A 19,039-nucleotide genomic window follows, 5' to 3' on the forward strand; every position below is an offset into this window, starting at 1 on the left:
GAATTTCAGCCGGGAGCTCTCAGAGTTTCAGGTGGGTATTTATTAACTTTGAGCTGAATTATGAAACCATAAGCCTTTCCAGTTCGAAAGATTTTTGGTTCGATAGTGGAGCTGGAAATGGAATTCTGGTAGATATCACTAATTTATTTTTGCGGCTATAGGCATGTGGACGACCCAATAAAGAGGCTTAGAAAATGACACTAGGCAAACGTTGTGAACACTATCATTCTTTATTGCCATTCTTTTTGAGAAACACATACACTAATAAAAAGTAGCTATGGTATTCTGCAAACTGGAATAGTATTACAAACAGTCATGATGCAAAAGAGCAAAAAAAAAAAAGAGGTTCGAATATTGTTAGTTTACCATGCGAATCGTTTAAGCAAAACACCAAAAAAGAAATTTCATGTTTTGAACTTACGAAGGTGAATCGAGTTTGTGAACACGTGATTGGCTATAATGAATACTATCATGAAAGAGCATGCATTCTTCCAATGCTCGACACAACACACCTGTTTATCTTTTCAGGTGTGCCTTGACACAGAGATCAGTGAAAAAGATCACACAAAGCCAACAACAGTGAAAAAGTACACAGTAAATTCAACAACACCAAAAAACATGCCTCAACAATGCTGGCTACCAATAACTACTTGCCATAACCGGTTCGAAATATATTCAACTTGATTAACACCTGCAATATTCAACAATATTGCACAGAGAGTCAACAAACCTGTGCAATGTCAACGACGATTTTCGCAAATATTCCAACAGAGTTGTTTTGTGGAAAAAGCCGCAGCATCGGAACATTGAAAAAAAAAACATACACTCCCACAAGAGGTAACAGCTACACTTGTCAACTACAGAGCTTTCCCAAAATATGTGCGCCTATCATGGCTGTGTGCATATTCAAAATGAAATTGTTTTTTTTTAACTTGCAATGCATTTTTGTACATCATACTGATGAACAAAAAAACTCTAGTGCACTTGTGAGCTAACTACAGAAGCATTTTTTTATCAGAAGATCACTGCCTTTTGTCAGCTAGATGATGAGCTGAGAAGTAACAATGATTATTGAGTAGATATATGTGTTCTGCAGTGTGATATTATTAAATTATCTTTATTGGAAGTTATGGTTACTTGCACAATTGCTAATGCACAACAAACTCTCATGTGCGTTCTTGACACCATGAATTACTATGCCAAAGGGCAGGATTTCAAAATAAAAAACAAGAGATTAGAAACACTTACTTCTTTCACATCATACTTTTTTCAACACGCTCTAACAAAAGTAAAGCATTCTTCCAGTTACAGTGAAACAATGTGAAATTCTTGCCCTGGAAGTCAACAATCAAGTTGGCCATCGCCTGCCACTGGCAAGCAATGCCCAACTTGATTTGTTGCCGAAAGTACCCAGTAAAGAACGATGTAGAACCGTCCAGCGCAGCTGAATTTTCTTTAAATGTGTATTTCATGCTAGCACAATCGCTGTATGGCACTAATAAGAGATATTGCATAGAAGTGGTTCTACCTGATTTACTGGAGGCGAAGTTTGCATTCTCAGCCCTAAGCTTCCACAATGTCAGCCTGTTGGTCCTTGGCAACATAAATACATAATTCAATTCTTATTTGTATTACGTCTTATGAGCAAAATCAATTAGACGTCAAACTTGAATCAAATAGTTATTGCAGAAGACCCAGTGAGATGTGACAAGCAACACGAAGATATGCGGATGGCACATAGAAGGGTTTTACATAATAGCTACAGGCACTTTCAGGAGCACCATCTCACAAAGCACCACAGAGATTTAGTATTTTACTTCGGTTTCTACAGCACAGTTACGTACGCCTAACGTTTTTGATAACCTAAATTGACTTCTATTCCAAATGTGAACGTTCCACCATGTTCTATAATTCATGTAGAGGCAATATCATTTTTTTAAACTGCTATGACAGGCGCACAAAGAAAGCCCCATTTTTGAAAGCCTAGTATGCCCAGATCTGTAGCAGACAGCAGCTCTGCACTGCAAAAAGAATAAGCAAAAATATGTACATAGTCTATTTGTACATAAGTAACAATGCACAATGCCAACACGTAATAACACACAACACCATTACGCACACAACATGAAAATTATGAAAGAGGGAACAGTCAACAGTATTATGTAACTCTCCTGCGAAAATGCTCGGAAATGATAACAAAACTTCGTAGCAGCCTCATGACGAGTGGTACTAGTTAATTAGAAAACTAATGCCACAGATGACTTGTACAATTCACTCTACCTACTATGTACACTTCTTTATGCATGAAAAAGTACACGCACATAAACACATATGTCTGCACATATGTGTATGCACACATGTTTGCAGTAACTGAAGTAACAAAAAAAAAAAACATAGGTACTTTTTGATGTGTGATGGCCATTGGCTGGCAATAATCTTGCAGCTGACTCAGACTCCCTTACGAAATTTATTTTGCACTGAAAGCTCACTCGAACTCAGGCTCACCAACATTTACTTCAACCCGTTCTCACTCGGACTCAGACTCACGAATATTGTCCACAACCACACTCAGTCGGGCTCAAGCTTACCAAAATATTACTCACCCAGATTCACTCGGACTCAGATACGAGTTTCGGTGAGTTGACTCGTGGGTTTGCCGACCTATGGTAATGACTCAGACTCTTAAAACTAAACAGCAAAAAAAGTTTGTAAGGTTCTTTGTTGTTTTTGTTTAGTTTTTGTACTTCCTTTAGTATGACGTTCGGAGGAAAAGCTAGTGCACTCCAAAGTTTAATGCAAACAGTCTTGCTGAAGTTTGTTGAATGCAAGAGAAAATTAACTTGCTGAGAAATGGACTGGGACGGAAGCTTGCCAGATAATACAGCACAGTGTGGGTAAGCTTCAACTATGGTAAACTAGCGATAAGTCAAACATGAATAACTCAACATGCCAGACAACCTAAACAAACTTCCTTGATCATTTTCCATGTCTGCCTTCAATGCGGTTGGTGTACCTGTCACTTCTCATTTCTCTATGCGAAAACAGCAAGTTGTTAGAGTTACAAGCACATCGTACCGACAAACGCCACTTACAACATTTTCCTACATGTCAGGAAATGTGCTGTAGTCCTCGCTGCCTGGATTCACAGTGCACAAGGCTGTTGTCGACAAAGCAATTGAACAACATTGTACAATATTGGCAACTGTTTACTGCTCATAATTTACAGCACTGAAGGCTTTACAGAACTCCATGTACTTCTCCTGATCATCCACAATATCTTAAGTGCACTTTGCGACAATTTAAATTCTAATGTGGCTTTTAGTCAGTGAAAACACTTGGTCTGATTATGCACAAAGCAATACGGAAAAGGCATTGGCTGGTCATAAGACCTTTACTTCTCAGACGTAAACAGTGGCAGTCTGGCTACAGCTCATAATCAAGTAGCTGTGTATATCAGTGTTCTACTGCCACGATTGTGCATTTGCACTCTAAAAGTCCTACATTCTCATGGCATGCAGTTCTTTAATGTCTGGCCCCACTGCACCCAGCAGTTACCAGTTTATCTGTTTAGATCTAATACATAAGCATTAATTAATGCAGGTTAACTGGCCTAACAGGTCTGATTATTTCATACAAAATGTAACAATTCAGAATTAACACAACAGACAAAAGAAAGATGGTAAAATTAACACAACTGTTGTTATTTCTTTTGTCTGTCTGGGTACAGACCATAAATTTCATTCAAGTGCAATTGAACACCTAAGTTGCTTCAGCCAGCGCAGTCAAACTTGTAGAAAAAATAGCGCATGACAACAAAACACCGGGCACCCTACTTTTGAAAAGAAATATTCCATCGAGCACTAAACGTATTTATGACTACAGTTGCGCTCTCTTTCAAAACTCGCCAATACGTATCCGCTTCCATGAGCAAACCGAGTGGTGCATGGCCTTTTTACTTTATCTGATCGATCATGTCTCGCGAGTGTCCACACCTAAAAAGTATATATTTTGCACCGTAATAAAGATCATTGTCCACCGTGTGTCTAGTTTAGTGAAATAAGTGCACCCTTACAAAAACACCTTTCTTCCAATACAAGAAGCTTGTCAAAAATTTGCTCCACCACTCAATCAGCAACACCATGTGACGTCAGTTCGTTTCACTACTCAGATAAACAAGGTAACATCACAATGACTGCTGCTTTTTTTTTCATGTTTCCCATATTAGGAATACCCATAGTAAAACACCTATAGGAATACAGTAAAAGCTCAATAATTCAGATTTCATAGGACCGGAAAAAAAATGTTGGTATTATCTGAATCTCTAATTATCAAAAGTATCGAGAAAACAACAGAAGTAGGTCTATTGCGTCAACACACTTATTCATGGCTGAGTGCGTAAACGCTGTGCTTATTCTGCAGAACAGCAGCGTAAAATCACCAATTTTTGTCATCCTGCAACTTCTTTCACGATTTGACGCAAGCACAAAAAACCCGTGTCTTAAATAGTGCGAAATGTGCTCCGACCCCTCCCTTATTAAGTACTGCCATCAGCAACAAGTGCAGATGACGACAATTTTTTTGCCGGTAGCACAGCAGAAAACTGAAAATTTTTCCATCACAATGTAGCAAGCGAATTTTACACAGATGAAGGCTTTTCATCCTCGACAGCTTGTGTCGTTCTTGAGATTTTCAACATTGTGCATGTGTTGCAACAAGCGAAAGTGATGCCACAGAGTGGCGCATTTGCTGTAGATGAAACCAACACGATCGTACCCAAAACCGACTCTGATCGTAGTTCTGAAGGCACATGCGCAACCTATGCACACAAAGTTCAAATTATAGTACCGCGCACAACGGCCACTGTGGACTATCACGAATGGCAACTATGCAACTCTGAAGGCACGCATGCGGCTCAAACAAAACCACTGCTTCTCGTAACCGCTGTAGACGACACCGCAGCTCCAGCTGAAGTGATCATTGATAGTTCCCACAACGTTCTTGTATGCCCAGTAAAAACGAAAACGACAAAAATTTGCCAAGCCTTGGTAAACACGAGTGCGAGTGCAGACAGTGACGACAACCTTTTGAACGCTGACGATAAATGTGGCGGTAAGCTCAAATAAGCACCAAGCGTTCTGGCTTTTCTGTCAATCCCATATACTAGTTGAACTGATGGTGATAGCAATGCAGACTGCACCACCTCATTTCCATTGTCTGCAAATTCTGTTTGTGCTCCATTGCGCCACACGTTTGCGGCACTTTGCTCTCAGAGGTTTATTCAAACGAACCACGTTGTGGCAAAATATGAACAAAGTAACGTGAGTTTGATGTCATTAAAGAGTGCATATGTTGGCCTGCACTGCAGAACATGTCTGAATAATCGAATCTTTCAAATGAGCAAGTGTTAAATTAACGAGCTCATACTGTAATTTATCACGACTAAAGCAATGCGTAAAGGCAACTGATTGTCCTGACACATCTTGCCTTTGCCATGCCATATTGTTTATGCGCAGGGGAAGGTTTGAAACAGCAATAAAAATCAAACCCCGCACCATTCTGCCTTCATTCCAACTCATGAAAACCTATGCTTAGCACTCAAGTTTAGTTAGGCTCGTACACAGAAAACATACTGCATCATACTAAAGAAACTACAAGTCTCAAATGACCCAGAGAAATGTACAGATGTGATAATATATATAAAGAAAGCAAAGGGCCCATATAACATACCGGTTTTGTTAGATAACAGCAACACACAACAATGCAATACAAAAGAACCCTGTTGTCAACATTTAAGTGAATTCTATTTAGGACAAACCCTGTTAAAACTAAACTGTTCGATGAGTTGAGCAATCCTGTTGACATACACTAGCACATGTGCAACGCATCTCTGTTAAACCAAATTTGTGACATGAGCAAATTCCCTTGCTTTCTTAAACCTTTGCCTCACGAGGAGTCTGCCGTAATTTACACCATCCCAATATGCTTATGGCAAAGGACCCGAAGAACAGATAGTGGAACATCACAGCAAAATACTCCGCTGCATGTGTACGTTGCACACAAAATTGCATTGCATTCAAAATTGTACACGAGAGTGGCTTTGCATTTGTATTCACATGATAAAAACACGTTACAGTAACTGTGTTTGCTACAAGCAAAGGAACGAGAATTGCATTGCTCTTTGAAATTGAGCACCTAAACGCTAGAGCTGCACCTTGCCTTCTTGGTATGGACAATAGTCCAAGCAAATATGTAACCCATTCAGTTAAGCAATGCTAGAATTAACAGGGTACAAAATTTCCCTCATCACATAACACACTACACAACTACAAACTCTCTGGCAAACTTTTCACCAAGCGGCAATGTAACATTATGACCATGAGCCACTGAAAAGCACGATCATTAGCAGATCTAACCTCACATCGAAATCTAAGTCATGCAAAGCTTACTGGAAACGTAGGCACATCTGCATTCCCAAGTGTAAGTTTCTATGTTCTTGTGATTTCGTGCCTGCAGTTATGCTCATGTTAACAGCTTACTGTGCAAATGCTCGCGAATGTAATCCCCGATATTCTGCAAGCTCACTAACAAGGCTGAGTTCAATAGTCGCCCGTCCTGTCTATGTGTTTTCTTCGTTTTTGTGGTCGCGATTTTGGCGCGAGATTGACTATTGAATTCAGACATGCACCGACTAGCCCAACAGAGAGTTGCATGGCCAAATGATGCATGGCCCAACACAGTACCTTGCTATGCAACACATTGCACACATTTATGCTCAAAAGTAATGCCTCACTTTGTACAGGTAGCGTCTTGAAGATTTGGAAGACTGTCCTTTGCAGCACTCAAGAACTATCTGTATGCTGTGTACAGTTGTGAGCAATACGACAGGAACACTGAATTTATTTTCTTAAAAGTCATAGTGGCTAAATGACTTTGGCAAACGCAAAAGTATTCATGGTACTAAATGCTCAAGCAGAAATGTAACTCTCACAATTCAGTGCATGCCATTCATATCGGTACATTGCAAGTAATCAAAGATTATACACAAAATCAGTGTTCCTACACAAGATGCTCATGTTGCTCACACTTAGTCGGCACTTGACGAGACAAATGTACAAACTAACAAGTACAGACACACACATGCAAACAGCTCGATGCATTGCAAATTGGAGCACATACCGTGACTTCCAACCGCAACACAGCTGGAATTGCAGTCCCACTGGAATTTAGTTGGAGCAAACTACCGTGCACATGATGTGCGTTTCTTTGATTACAGGCAAGGTAAACATTTCTCTGCTTTTTTTTTTGTGTGTGTCCTTGTTAGGGATGCGCTCAACACCATTCATTCCCCACTTGGCAAAACATACACTGACTATAAGACACAATGCAGCAGTAAGCAAGGATGCTTCCCTTCAAAAATGCGAGTCAGATGCAATAGCAGCTGCCTTCCAACATGTGAGTGAGCAGATAGACAAAAGTTTTAAAATAGATCTACCGTTACATGTTCAAACATTGGTGTCAGAAAGCACGTGCTTCTTGACACAATTATGAAATTGCTTAGTGGCACTAAAGATGCATCACTCTTCTGCATGTGCAACTGAAAGCAATGTCTAGAGGAAAAATGATTTAGGCGGTAGTAATAAATTAGCACTGTACAGTGAAACCCCGGTCATACATTCTTAAAAAAAAAAAAAAACACGTAGCAGCAAAAGCACTGCCTGGAAGAATGTACTATCCAGCATCACTAAATGATCATGCTGTAACACCTAAGAAGTGGGGCTATGATAGAGCTCCCCTCGAGATATCTAAGGCTTATACTGAGATTTGGGCTGTGGTTTTCATGAGAGCACAAGTTGCAGAAACAGTAAGCTGACACAGTGAAACGAGTTGTAAACGTGCAAGACATAACAGGAATTCACTCTATAAATGTAGGTGCTTGACGTCACGAAGTTGGCAGCGCTAGGTGTCGAAAGCATGCACACTGTCACTTGTTTCGGTATTTAAAGGGTCACTAAACCGAAACAAGAAACTAGTCTAGCAAGATGAAGTACCGTATTTACTCACATAATTTGCGTGCTTTTTTTTTTGGTGATTTTAGAGCTCGGAGAAAGAGGTGCGCAAATTACATGGGGATTTCGTGAACGCATTCATAATAACGTGCAATAGACTTAACACACGTAGTATATATATACATAAAAAAGAGAAAATACATTGGAGCACAAAGTGTACTGCTTTCATTTCACAAAATTAGTATGTAGTTTAGCCAGTCAGACCCGGTCACGTGCGGTCGAGGCAGAATCACTGATCGAGAGGCTCATTTGGGAATCACCGTTGCGACCGCAGTCCCCACCCTCCCAAAGCGCATCGTCCTCGGTTCCGTCGAGCACATTCGAATGTGCCCTTGAAGCTCTTTTCGGCAATGCTGGAAGAAACACCACGGCAATTCCGGAAGACCACAGCGTTTGCACATAACTGAAAAGACCTTTTTCAGCAGCAAAGAGTTCTACTATTAAGCATGCACTTTTCCGATAATTCCTGTAATGATCGCGCCGGTCATCACAGGTTCAAGAACTCTACGCTGAAGTGCTTGGGTGCTGCACAGTTCCCGCTTCTTTGGCAAACTTTATAACAGCGAGCTTGAATTTCGCCGCATATATTATTATTGTAGCCCATCGCAATGGAAAAGTAGAAACACAAGGGACGCATGGTGAAACTTCTGAAATCAACCAAATGAGCGGATGCAGAGAACGATAGGAACGCATTACATGGCAGCGGTGGGAAGCCGGCAACGTGACGTCCCCACAGGTAATGGCCGGGTTGTCTACGTCTAGGGACCATGTGATGTTTAGTCGACGCGCTGCGGCGCGAGCCAGTGTCCAGACGGAACGAAGCTGCGACGCAGGGTGCCCAAACGTAAGGTCCACTGATCCCCTCAAGTACGCCTCGAGTTCAAATCGGGTGACTTCCCAACCCAATCTTGCTGAGGCGACGGAGTAGGGATCGGCACGAGCGATTTCTCGAAGCTGAGTGTCAGGCGTTGTCAGTACGCCTCGAGTTCAAATCGGGTGACTTCCCAACCCAATCTTGCTGAGGCGACGGAGTAGGGATCGGCACGAGCGATTTCTCGAAGCTGAGTGTCAGGCGTTGTCAGGGCTTGAAGGCCGAATCTATGCGGCAAATGTCGCTGAGTACGGCCGTCTCTGGTATGGAAGCTGCTTCTCCCGCCGAACTGCCGTAGATGTAGTTCGTAGACGCATTCGTCGGAAGATAAAATGTTCTCTTTACAAGTGGGCGGACTGCATTATCCAGGCGTTTCCAGTCGGTCTTCATTAACGTACCGAACCTCATGGCAAAGTGTAACGCTGGAAATACGAATGTACGAACAGTGTCAATATGTTGCCACGGGGCGAGGAGAGATGAGAAGATGCGCTGTGCCTGTGATATGGCCTCATCGATAAATGTTGTAGACGTCGTGGACAGTTGAAAGCCAACGGTTCGTCCGAGAAATCGTTGAGGCTGATAGTCTTCTAGCGCCGTGATTGGTGTTCCCGAAACGAGAAAACGCGTCGGGCGCATACCCACGGGTGTCGTGTCACACATGTGTAAAGATGAACACTTAGCGGGATTGAGGGCGAGGCCCAAGGTTGAAGCCAGGGTCTCGATACGGTCAATGAGGCTTTGTAACATGTCCGGCGAAGTGGCCAATGGTGTTAGGTCGTCTGCGTAAGCCAGGATATCATGTGACTTTTCAGCACCCTGGACGTTGCGGATGACAGGATCGATGACCAGGTTGAAAAAGAGGCCGCTTAACGGACATCCCTGGCGAAGACCCGCAAGTATAGGTATTGGTGTAGTTGAGCCTTCGTCAGCTACGATGACTGTGCTGTTGTCACGGTATAGGTCCTTGATCAAAGATGTAAAAAGTTCGCCCGCTCCCGACCCTCGGAGCGCGTCTAACAGTGCCCGGCGGGGCACGGAGCCGTACGCGTTGGTAAAGTCGAGGAAGGCAGCGCAAAGATCGGGACCACCGGACCGAGCAATGTCGAACCTGTGTTGGAACAGGTAATTGAGCTCAAACACGCCATCGAAAGGCAAGAATCCCTTCTGGCAATGCGATATGACCGTATTTTGCGTAGCCCAAGTCCGAAGTCTGGCGGCTAAACACTTGGCATACAGTTTAGATGCTGTACAACCTAGGGCAATAGGTCGCCAGTTGATTGTGTTGGCTGTGTCGCCCTTTTTATAAATGAGGACCGTACGCGATGTCCGCCAGGAGGTGGGTGTACGCCGCCCAAAATCGTCCCTCAGGATCGACGGAACGCCAATGACTGTAGGTCAGACGATCCGATCCAGGTGCGGTATTCTCGGCCTTGCGTAGCCGCATATAGACTTTCTCCAGTGTGAAGGTTGAGGTGTCAACCGGTTCAGGTGCCACGGGACGTTGGAATAGGAGTCTTGTGTCGGCAGACCGCGCCGACCACGTGGATGTCCAATGATCTTGAAGTTCGGTCAATGGAATGGTACAAGGGCCAGAAGGCCCCTCCAATACCAGGCGAACCGCACGTCGGTGATTATGGCGGTAAAGACGCTGAATCACCGCTGCGTTGGACGGGTTGACAGGAGGTCGTGGTGGTCCCGCAGAAGAAGGGGCCGGAAGGCGTACAGCCTCGGATGCGAGGGCGACGGCCTGGTCTCAGATACGCTCGCACTGTGTCCAAGAGGCGTTAGAACGCGTTTCGCGTACGAGTCCACAGAGTAGTTCCATCAACTCACCAAGAAGCATCGTGTGGTCTGGAGGCAATTCCATGACAGGGTTGTCGACCGTGGGTATCGCAGTGTCGTCGTCAATGTCGTCCCCACCTGGATCTTCGGACAAATCAGGAGCGTGAGAAGTGGCGCCGGAAGACAGTGAGGACGAATATAGCGGGCGCAGTAAGGTGCCTGAAGACGCCAGGGCTGCCATTGAAGAAGACAACGAACCGCGTGTGGAGATAACCGCGCGGTGGGTCGGTGAGACAGGTCCTTGGTCAAGTAGTTCCGGGTCGTGCCCGGAAGGTGACCGTGGTCTTGATAGCTCCGCAGTAACCAGAATCCTCGCAGACGCCTTGTCGGGAACGTCAGTGGAATGACCGGAAGGCGTGATGTAACGTGAAGGCCTGGAAGAGCGACGTACGGTCGAGGCAGCGCGTGAACCATGTGCAGGGGGCACCGGGCCGTTGCAAAGCGAAGTCGTCAGGGAGCCGGAAACCGAGACCGAATCCCGTAGTGAAGGTGACCCGCTAGAAGACTGAAGGGGAGGTCGAGTCGGACACTACCGAGGGTGTCGAGCGGTGCAAAGTGCCGGTGTCCGAATGAGATGACGACGTCGCGCGGTGCGTGCGACGACGGCGAACAGCCCGTGAAGCCGGTGGCGAGGACAAAGAAGATGAAGAATTGGAGCTGGTGGGTGTAGAGCCATCTGGCCCACGCTGATTGGCTGTTGAGAGCTGGCCTGTTTGCCTGTGGCGAAAACGCGTGTGATTAAGTACACACGCCGATGTAAATGTGGCGTCACATGTCGGGCAACGACGTCGCTGAGTGAAAGAAGGGGAAGAAGAATATATTATAATTGTAGCCCATCGCAAAGGAAAAGTAGAAACACAAGAGACGCATGGTGAAACTTCTGAAATCAACCAAATGTGCGGCTGCAGAGAACGATAGGAACAGTTGGTGTGACAGGGCAACAAGCCCTCCCATGCCTCCAATGTAGTTGTTTTTGTTGTGACTCGAGCATGCATTCTTACGACGGAAGAGATGGGGATACATAGGGAGGCAAACCCTCGAGCAGTTCCGGCGACCCATATCGGCATTTAGGTACAACATTCTACGGACCCTAGTTCGACAGAAGTCTCCGGGAGAAGGGCCTTGACACTCGCAGCCGATTAGATTGTGCTCGCACGCTTGGTGAGGCGCACCCCCTGTGCGCCAGTTCAAAGCATCCTAAGGTCCAAAGTCTCTATATGGGCACAGCAACGAGCTGGCTCGGGCAGGTCGGTGAGCGCAAAATATGCGAGTAAATATTTTTTAGGGGTGAAGCTCCTAAAGGCGTGGGTGTGTCCATCCCTTATATGTATGTATGTATGTATGTATGTATGTATGTATGTATGTATGTATGTATGTATGTATGTATGCGTGTATGTATGTATGTACGTACGTGCGTACGTACGTACGTGACCACCTATAGTTGGACCGTTGCCATCTGCCCACAACTTCGTCCTTCGTAATATCCCACTATGCCCCATCACCAATCCACCACTTCACCGACCATAAAGCAAATACTGTTGAGAAAACAGCCAATATGAAATGCAAGATGGTCGTGTACTTCTACCCATGTGCGCATTAGAGAACCATAGATTGTCCCACTGTGTCCACCCCTTGTTTGTACGTGACCGCCTATAAATCCACCTTTGCAGACTGCCCACAATTTCGTCCTTGCCAACATCCCATCACTATTTCGTCCAACCTATTTCGACCATGCAAACCATGCCTCGTCACCGATCTACCACTTCACTGACCATAAAGACGTTATAATGAAGGGGGAACGGAAGCGACGTATAGCTACCACTTACGAATAATAAAATTTCTTGTATAAATATATACAGTGTTTGTCACATCTTTGATCAAGTAGTGGGTGATATTCGCGGATGGTTCACGGTTTAACAATGAAACCCTCCAGCGCTTCGCCCCACTCATTATGATTCACTCTATAGATATGCTGTGATTTTTTCTTTACTAAAACTGGCAATATATTAGAGATGTGCAAATTATGCGAGTAAATGCTATATTCTGAAAACTTCCTTGTCCTCAATTCCATCATGGTGTTTACTAATATCAGACGAAATAAAAGACTGCCTTCACATTCAAATTTCGTGCTAAAATCTCCTATGATGTTCCAATTTCAAAGAAGTGCAAACTTAAGCAGCTCATTTTATTTTGTTAGACACACATTAATAGGAAGTATCAGACAATGATGCCAAGGAAAGTACAGCAGATGTTACTAGTAGTAACTGCAACGTAAACGTGAAGAAGAAAAAAACCATTTCAAAGTAAAGTTTTTTCATATTTTGGCAACATTGGTTCAATGAAGTATCCTGAAGCTTGATGTTCTATGTCTCTGGCTACCTTATAGGGTAACGCACTTCATATTTACCGATTAGAAACTATATATAGGTCCTAGCAGACGCCATAAAAATTTACGGCGCCACGGTGATTTGTACAAGAACTTCAAAACAGTGTTGCCAACAGCACTTTTTTTTTCGCTGCATTTTCTTGCTCGCCAATGTATCTTGTTATAACAAGCGTGGTGATATTGGTGGTGTGTAATTGTAATTTACCAATACGAAAAAAAAAAAACTCTTTTTTTTCTCTTCAGTGTCCCCTCTAAACTATGGCGCATCTCCATATTCTTGGCGTGCCCCAACTGCATGCATAATTTTAGTGCATTTTGTGTGCACACAGGCTGCGCTACCCCGACCCCTGTGCATTACACCCTCAAACTTCAATATAGCAAACACAGATATAACGAAACATTGGTTATAAAGAAGTAAAATAAAATAGTCTTACAATGAATAAAATGTTAGGAATAACCTTTCTAAGGCATTTTTGGATATAACAAACTTATTTTCTTCCAAGACACCACTTTGTTATAATGAGGTTTGAGTGTAATAGGTCTCCTATAGAAAAAGCAGCCGATACCAAGATCACCTGCTCTTCTGGTGCTTTGAATGAATGTGAACCGGCCTTTCTTCATGCTGCTCGGTATCATGTGTGATGACGGGGCCTTCTGTGAGCGTGGTCCATAAATATTGTGCTTTTCGGAAATATTGTGCTTTTCGACAACCAGTTCAAGGTTAGTGCTCATTTTGTTTGTCCACATTGTCTGACTGGTGTAGTGGAATGCGCCCATCAGATGTATGCAACTAACTAGCCCAATAAGGCGTACTTTTAGACAGTACATTCGAGCCTGCATGCATTGAATCTTAAAGGAAATAACAAAAAAGGTCCTATATACAGGTTATTCAATATATGAAAACTTCATACATTGAAAGCATATTCAAAAAAAATTCCGCCATATCCACGAAGTGAATGATGATGAGTGGGCGAAGCTCCGGAGGTAAACCTGGTAAACCATGAATCCTCTGTACATTTTGCCCACTCGATTTTATTACATCGCTCCCCCTAGCGTACGTCGCCGCACTAAATCGAACGATTGCCTTCAACCAATGACACGCGCCATATGTGACATCATTCCTATTTTATAAGATCTCGCGTCTTTCATCAACTACAAGTACCGCTTTCTAGTTTACAACATCTTGCATCTTTTCATCATCAGCTACAAGTACCACCATCTAGTAAACACTACAAGAACTAAATGAGAGGTGGCTACATACAGGAGACGGTACCGCCATCTAGTGAACACTGCAAGAACTAAACTAGAGGTGGCTAGATACAGGGGACGGTACCGCCATCTAGTGAACACTGGAAGAACTAAACTAGAGGTGGCTACATACAGGCTACAGGGGACGCACAGCCCACGCCCTAAGGAGCTTCGCCCCTAAAAGATTTTGCAAGTACATACAAGATTATATGTACACACTTCTTTACATGAGGATTCGATATAGGCGGAATCAACAATACAAGGCCATTTTTATGTCCCCGACTGACAAAGTTGGCACCGGGAAATTGTACAGAACATAAGAACGAGGTTCTACTGTGCAATGCCAAATAAACTACTCCTCCCTACTCAGATTTGTGTTGTTTTACCCTGCACGTGGAAACCTAATCTGGTTGCCATGCTTCCAAAGTTCTCAAGAGTTTTCACAAAGGCCCTCAGCCACTATCTCGTACGTGTGCACACCCAACAATCTTTGCTCATTTTCGTGCAGATGCATTGTTTGCAGGGGCTGATAATGAAATCTGATGCAAATAAATGCCTACTTTCATGTTCTTTGTCACATTCATAGCTAATAGGCGATGGTCTCAAATGCTGGCTTCGACCATATTTGATGCAGTATGTCATCAGTGCATTTTTTTTTTTCGCTTTCTCAAGAAACACCGGTGTTTTTATTCAGACTCAAAGTACACTAATGTAAGCCTCAAAACAATTACTTCTCCACAGTTTGCGATTTGCAATTTCAACATTACGCCATCCAGTCCATTACCAGTCATTTTACGTTAATACATGCCTTTAAATGCCTCAGTCATTTTGCGAGAACAGCCAGAAAGGCTTTTAATAGCCGAGGGTTTGAGAATCCCGTTGTGAGACAATGTAAAAAATTAAAACCTAGCTAAGCAAAAAAAGACGAGCATTTATAAAAAAATAGGTATATATAGTGTATACATAATAAAAACCCTTATGTTGGATGCATTCATCAAATGGTTGCTCTCCAAGCATACAAAGCATGCACACATCTGGCTGAGAAGAATGTCGTCTCTACCATCATGAGATGCTAGAGCGACGAAGCGAGGATGGGCCTTCCTCCGAAGAACTGATTATTAAAACTTCAATCCCCGTCTGCTTGTCGTTCGCGTTCACTACCGCGCAGTAAACATCAATCGTGAAACCTAGCTCGCTGCTATGACAGCTTTAACCACGGAACTGTTAAAGCAGAGAAGAATAGCCGGAGATCTGTTCTGCAGGCTTTCTTGCCCACCTGTGAAAGTGAAGCCTGACAAGATAGAGAGCAAGGATAAAATAGGGGGGAGGGAAAGCCCAGTGTAGTGAGGGTGAAGTTAGGTATAAAGCAAGAGAGCAAAGGCAAAGCTTATGGCAGGAGCGGAGGGAGCAGCTGGTGTAGGGAAGAGGAGAGATCAGGAACACGATTGGCTGTGTTAGTGAAAGGAGCCGACCAATGGCAGGGTGCCTTCGAGCACAGGAGGTGCTGCTGAGATGGAGAGGCACGCTGATGCCACCAGCTCCACCTTTTAATGAGCCTTTGCAACATGAAGCCATTTGAAGCTGCGCACAGCTTTCAATAAAAAAAAAAACTGGAAAGTAATCTAATTTGAGATACTTGATGAAAGAGAACACATTTTGGTGAAAATCATGCAAGAAAGAAAAACAGGCACATGCCAATCGAGGAAGTATTGCTTCACAAGCCTCTTGTTTCCCCGCATTCAAGACATTGTTGAAAATGAGATGCAGTTAAAAGAGGAAGCATACTGCAATTTTAGGAGCTTTTTATAAGCCTGAGCATTTGCAAGAATCCTAAAACAAACTCAGTCCTTTGGGCCTAACCTATTTTACGCTTAGTGCAGCATAACACCTCGACAATGCTACAATGCTAAATGATGCATTGCCACCTGTCATACCAAATGCGAATGAGCAAACTTTTCCTACATGCAAGCACACGTTGAGTGAGCAAAAAAATGTGAGCAGCAGCTAGCCCAATCATGTACATAGAGAGGAAAACAGTGAAGTTGGCTTTGCTGCAACACCTTGCTGCCACGAGAATATGAAAATCGCTCCGTTCTAGTAAAGAAGGCGCAACGACGTGATCAATCCTTACTTTAAAGGGGCCCTGTAACACTTTTTGAGCATGGCCAGAAATGCTGGGGATCGGTAGTAGAGGCTCCCGACAACACGCGAGCCAAATATAGCACAGCACACGGCCTGGAATTCACAATAAATTACCAAAGTCAGCTAAAATTGCTTTCTCTTCTCTCGACAAATGGCGAAATATGCCCAAAAATCACATGTGAATTACCCATCTATCAGCCATTGACTGATTTGAACATGGCACGCTCACTCGTTACAAAGATCGCCGCAAGAGGCCGCGGCCGCGACTTGTGCACACGTGCGCGCGCGATCACGCCAAAAAAGCGGCGCATTGGAAGGGGGAAAAAAAAAGTGCTAAAGGCCATGAGGCGCTTGTGACGTTTTTCTGTGGCCCTGTCGTCCCTCTCTGCTTAGCTTCCAGTGCTTTCGCCAGGACGAGAGAAGAGAGAATGCCATTGCAGCATGCGACAAACCTTTGCAACTCCACTCGCACTGGACGGATTCTTAAAATTTTTGTGGCATTGAATATGTGAGACAATAAGTTTTTCTAGTGAATTCATTCCGTGGTTACTTGAAAAAGCGTTTCAGGGCCCCTTTAAGCAATCTGCAAACATAAGGAGGATGATCCAGAACCGTAGCCAGAAAAAAGCACATTTTGCTCGCACTTCACCCTCTCCCCCCAAAAAAAATTTCTGCTTTCACCCTTGCCCTGAACTGCAGCTTGGAGACTTGTTTCACCGTTTTACAATACCTCTGCTATGATGAAAAGCCTGCTCGAAGTGACCACAAAGCAATTACGACAGCATGCTTCATACCAATCTGTTAGTACATAAAAATGGTAGACATAGCTAAAAAAAAAAGATATCCTTGAAACGAGGACAAGGCTTAGGATATGTCATTTCTGAAGGCCACATCCTAGAGTGAATGATTGAGCACGTGTGTTCCCACAAGTCCAAGAGCTGTAGAGCTCTGTCCTAATGTTGGCTACATTTCTGAACTAGCTGTTTACACAGACATGCTGTTAAATGGGTCTAAATGAGCAAAAAACATGACCTGTTTCATCCTTTGGTTGAGGTCACTACGCTAGCTCTACTGTACAGGACACTTTCTCAATTTCAAGCGATACATTGATGCTTCTGAACATGTGACATTACATTTAAGGTTTTTCTTATAATCCATCCCTGTGCGCCGAGATATTGAAATTCGATAAACTGAGCATTGAACCGACAGACCACCCATAGTGTCCTAAGCCTGTTGCACGCTTAATGTAATCGAGATAACCCAACTCTTTTTGACAGGAATATGAGCCTTACATGAGCAAATACATAAATGAGTCAAATGGATTGGGCGTTAACAAATGATCTGCAGGAAGTTGGGTGAAGAAACTTCCGAGGACGTGTAAAGCCCGCGCGGCGCAGCGAAAGAAAATCCCTGCGCTAATTATTCCTACAAATTGAATTAAAACAGAGAGTTTCTGCATCTATAGTGCTTGGGGTTCACTCGGAAAACTGTGTACCGAGACTTCCCGCTGTACAGTCTCGGTACGCGCTGCAACTGCCCTTACTCAGTTTGCTTGTTGGAAGGCAGCCACTGCGGCACACGGCTCTGTTGCCTCAGTACCAGACCCACTCCTAATGAAGGATGTATCTGACATCTCCCGGCTTCTTGCTTCAGCGGGCCACAGTGACTGCGTTGACCCATCACTCGCGAGGGGGAGATTTCACTGCCGGTGCTTCTGAAGACTTCGTACAGTATCCTTGTTTCCTAGACCGGTCTATCCTCAGGACAACCTGTCCCGATGCTGCTGTATGGCTTTCCAAATGCGGAGTTCGGGACCCAACCTGCGAAGAAACGAGACTCGACCGGGTCACTAAAGATGCATTCGCAGCTGAAAACTTTTAGGACTGCTAATCTCGAGACTCGAGAAAAAATCAATAAATAATCTCGAGAAAAAATCAATAAAAAATGCACATTCTCAGAAACTTTCATACCTTTATTTGAGCCCTTTTTCTTTTTTTTCCCTTCTAAAAAGTGTATTACATCATGAACTCCCCATGGTGCTTATTGCTGATGATGTAAAACAAACAATATCTGCTGCATGCTAAAATTGTAGGCTTGCACAACTTTTTTCGGTGGTGAGTTATTCCATTGTTGGCCACTTAAGTGTTAACAAAGTGACAGCTACTTGAGTAATCAAACAGTATTTTGAATTTTTCCATGAAGTCTAGTGCTTTCTGATTTTGGCTAGAGTTTTTAACGTTTTAAAAGTAGCAGGTCTGGCCTCTTATGCACCTTCTAAGTATCAAGAGCAAACATGCTTCTTTTCAAGCAAAAATAACCTGTAGCTCTGCATTTTCTAATTTTGTTTTCGTCTTACTTTCCGCCATATTTCATACCACAGAAGTTCAAGGGTACACTAAAGCAAAGCAAATAATCAGTTTAAACTGACAAGTTTAACGCTGAGATCTCTGCTGTCGACTTCACCTTCATAGGTTCAACCGAGAG

General features: G+C 43.6%; 1 protein-coding gene across 10 annotated transcripts in view; it reads right to left on the reverse strand.

Annotated features, from left to right (window-relative positions):
• Nucleotides 1-211: 211 nt before the first annotated feature.
• The window catches only part of LOC142788370 (mitogen-activated protein kinase kinase kinase 15-like), a 150,433-nt gene continuing 131,605 nt past the window's right edge, over nt 212-19,039 (reverse strand). For all 10 annotated transcript variants that reach the window (XM_075884942.1, XM_075884940.1, XM_075884936.1 and 7 more), the window contains one exon: nt 212-18,375. In XM_075884942.1, coding sequence (XP_075741057.1) covers nt 18,315-18,375 — 61 coding nt within the window. In that variant the 3' untranslated portion in view covers nt 212-18,314. The remainder of the gene's footprint in view (nt 18,376-19,039) is intronic.

Source organism: Rhipicephalus microplus, unplaced genomic scaffold (assembly GCF_043290135.1).
Source record: "Rhipicephalus microplus isolate Deutch F79 unplaced genomic scaffold, USDA_Rmic scaffold_56, whole genome shotgun sequence".
Classification (NCBI taxonomy): domain Eukaryota; kingdom Metazoa; phylum Arthropoda; class Arachnida; order Ixodida; family Ixodidae; genus Rhipicephalus; species Rhipicephalus microplus.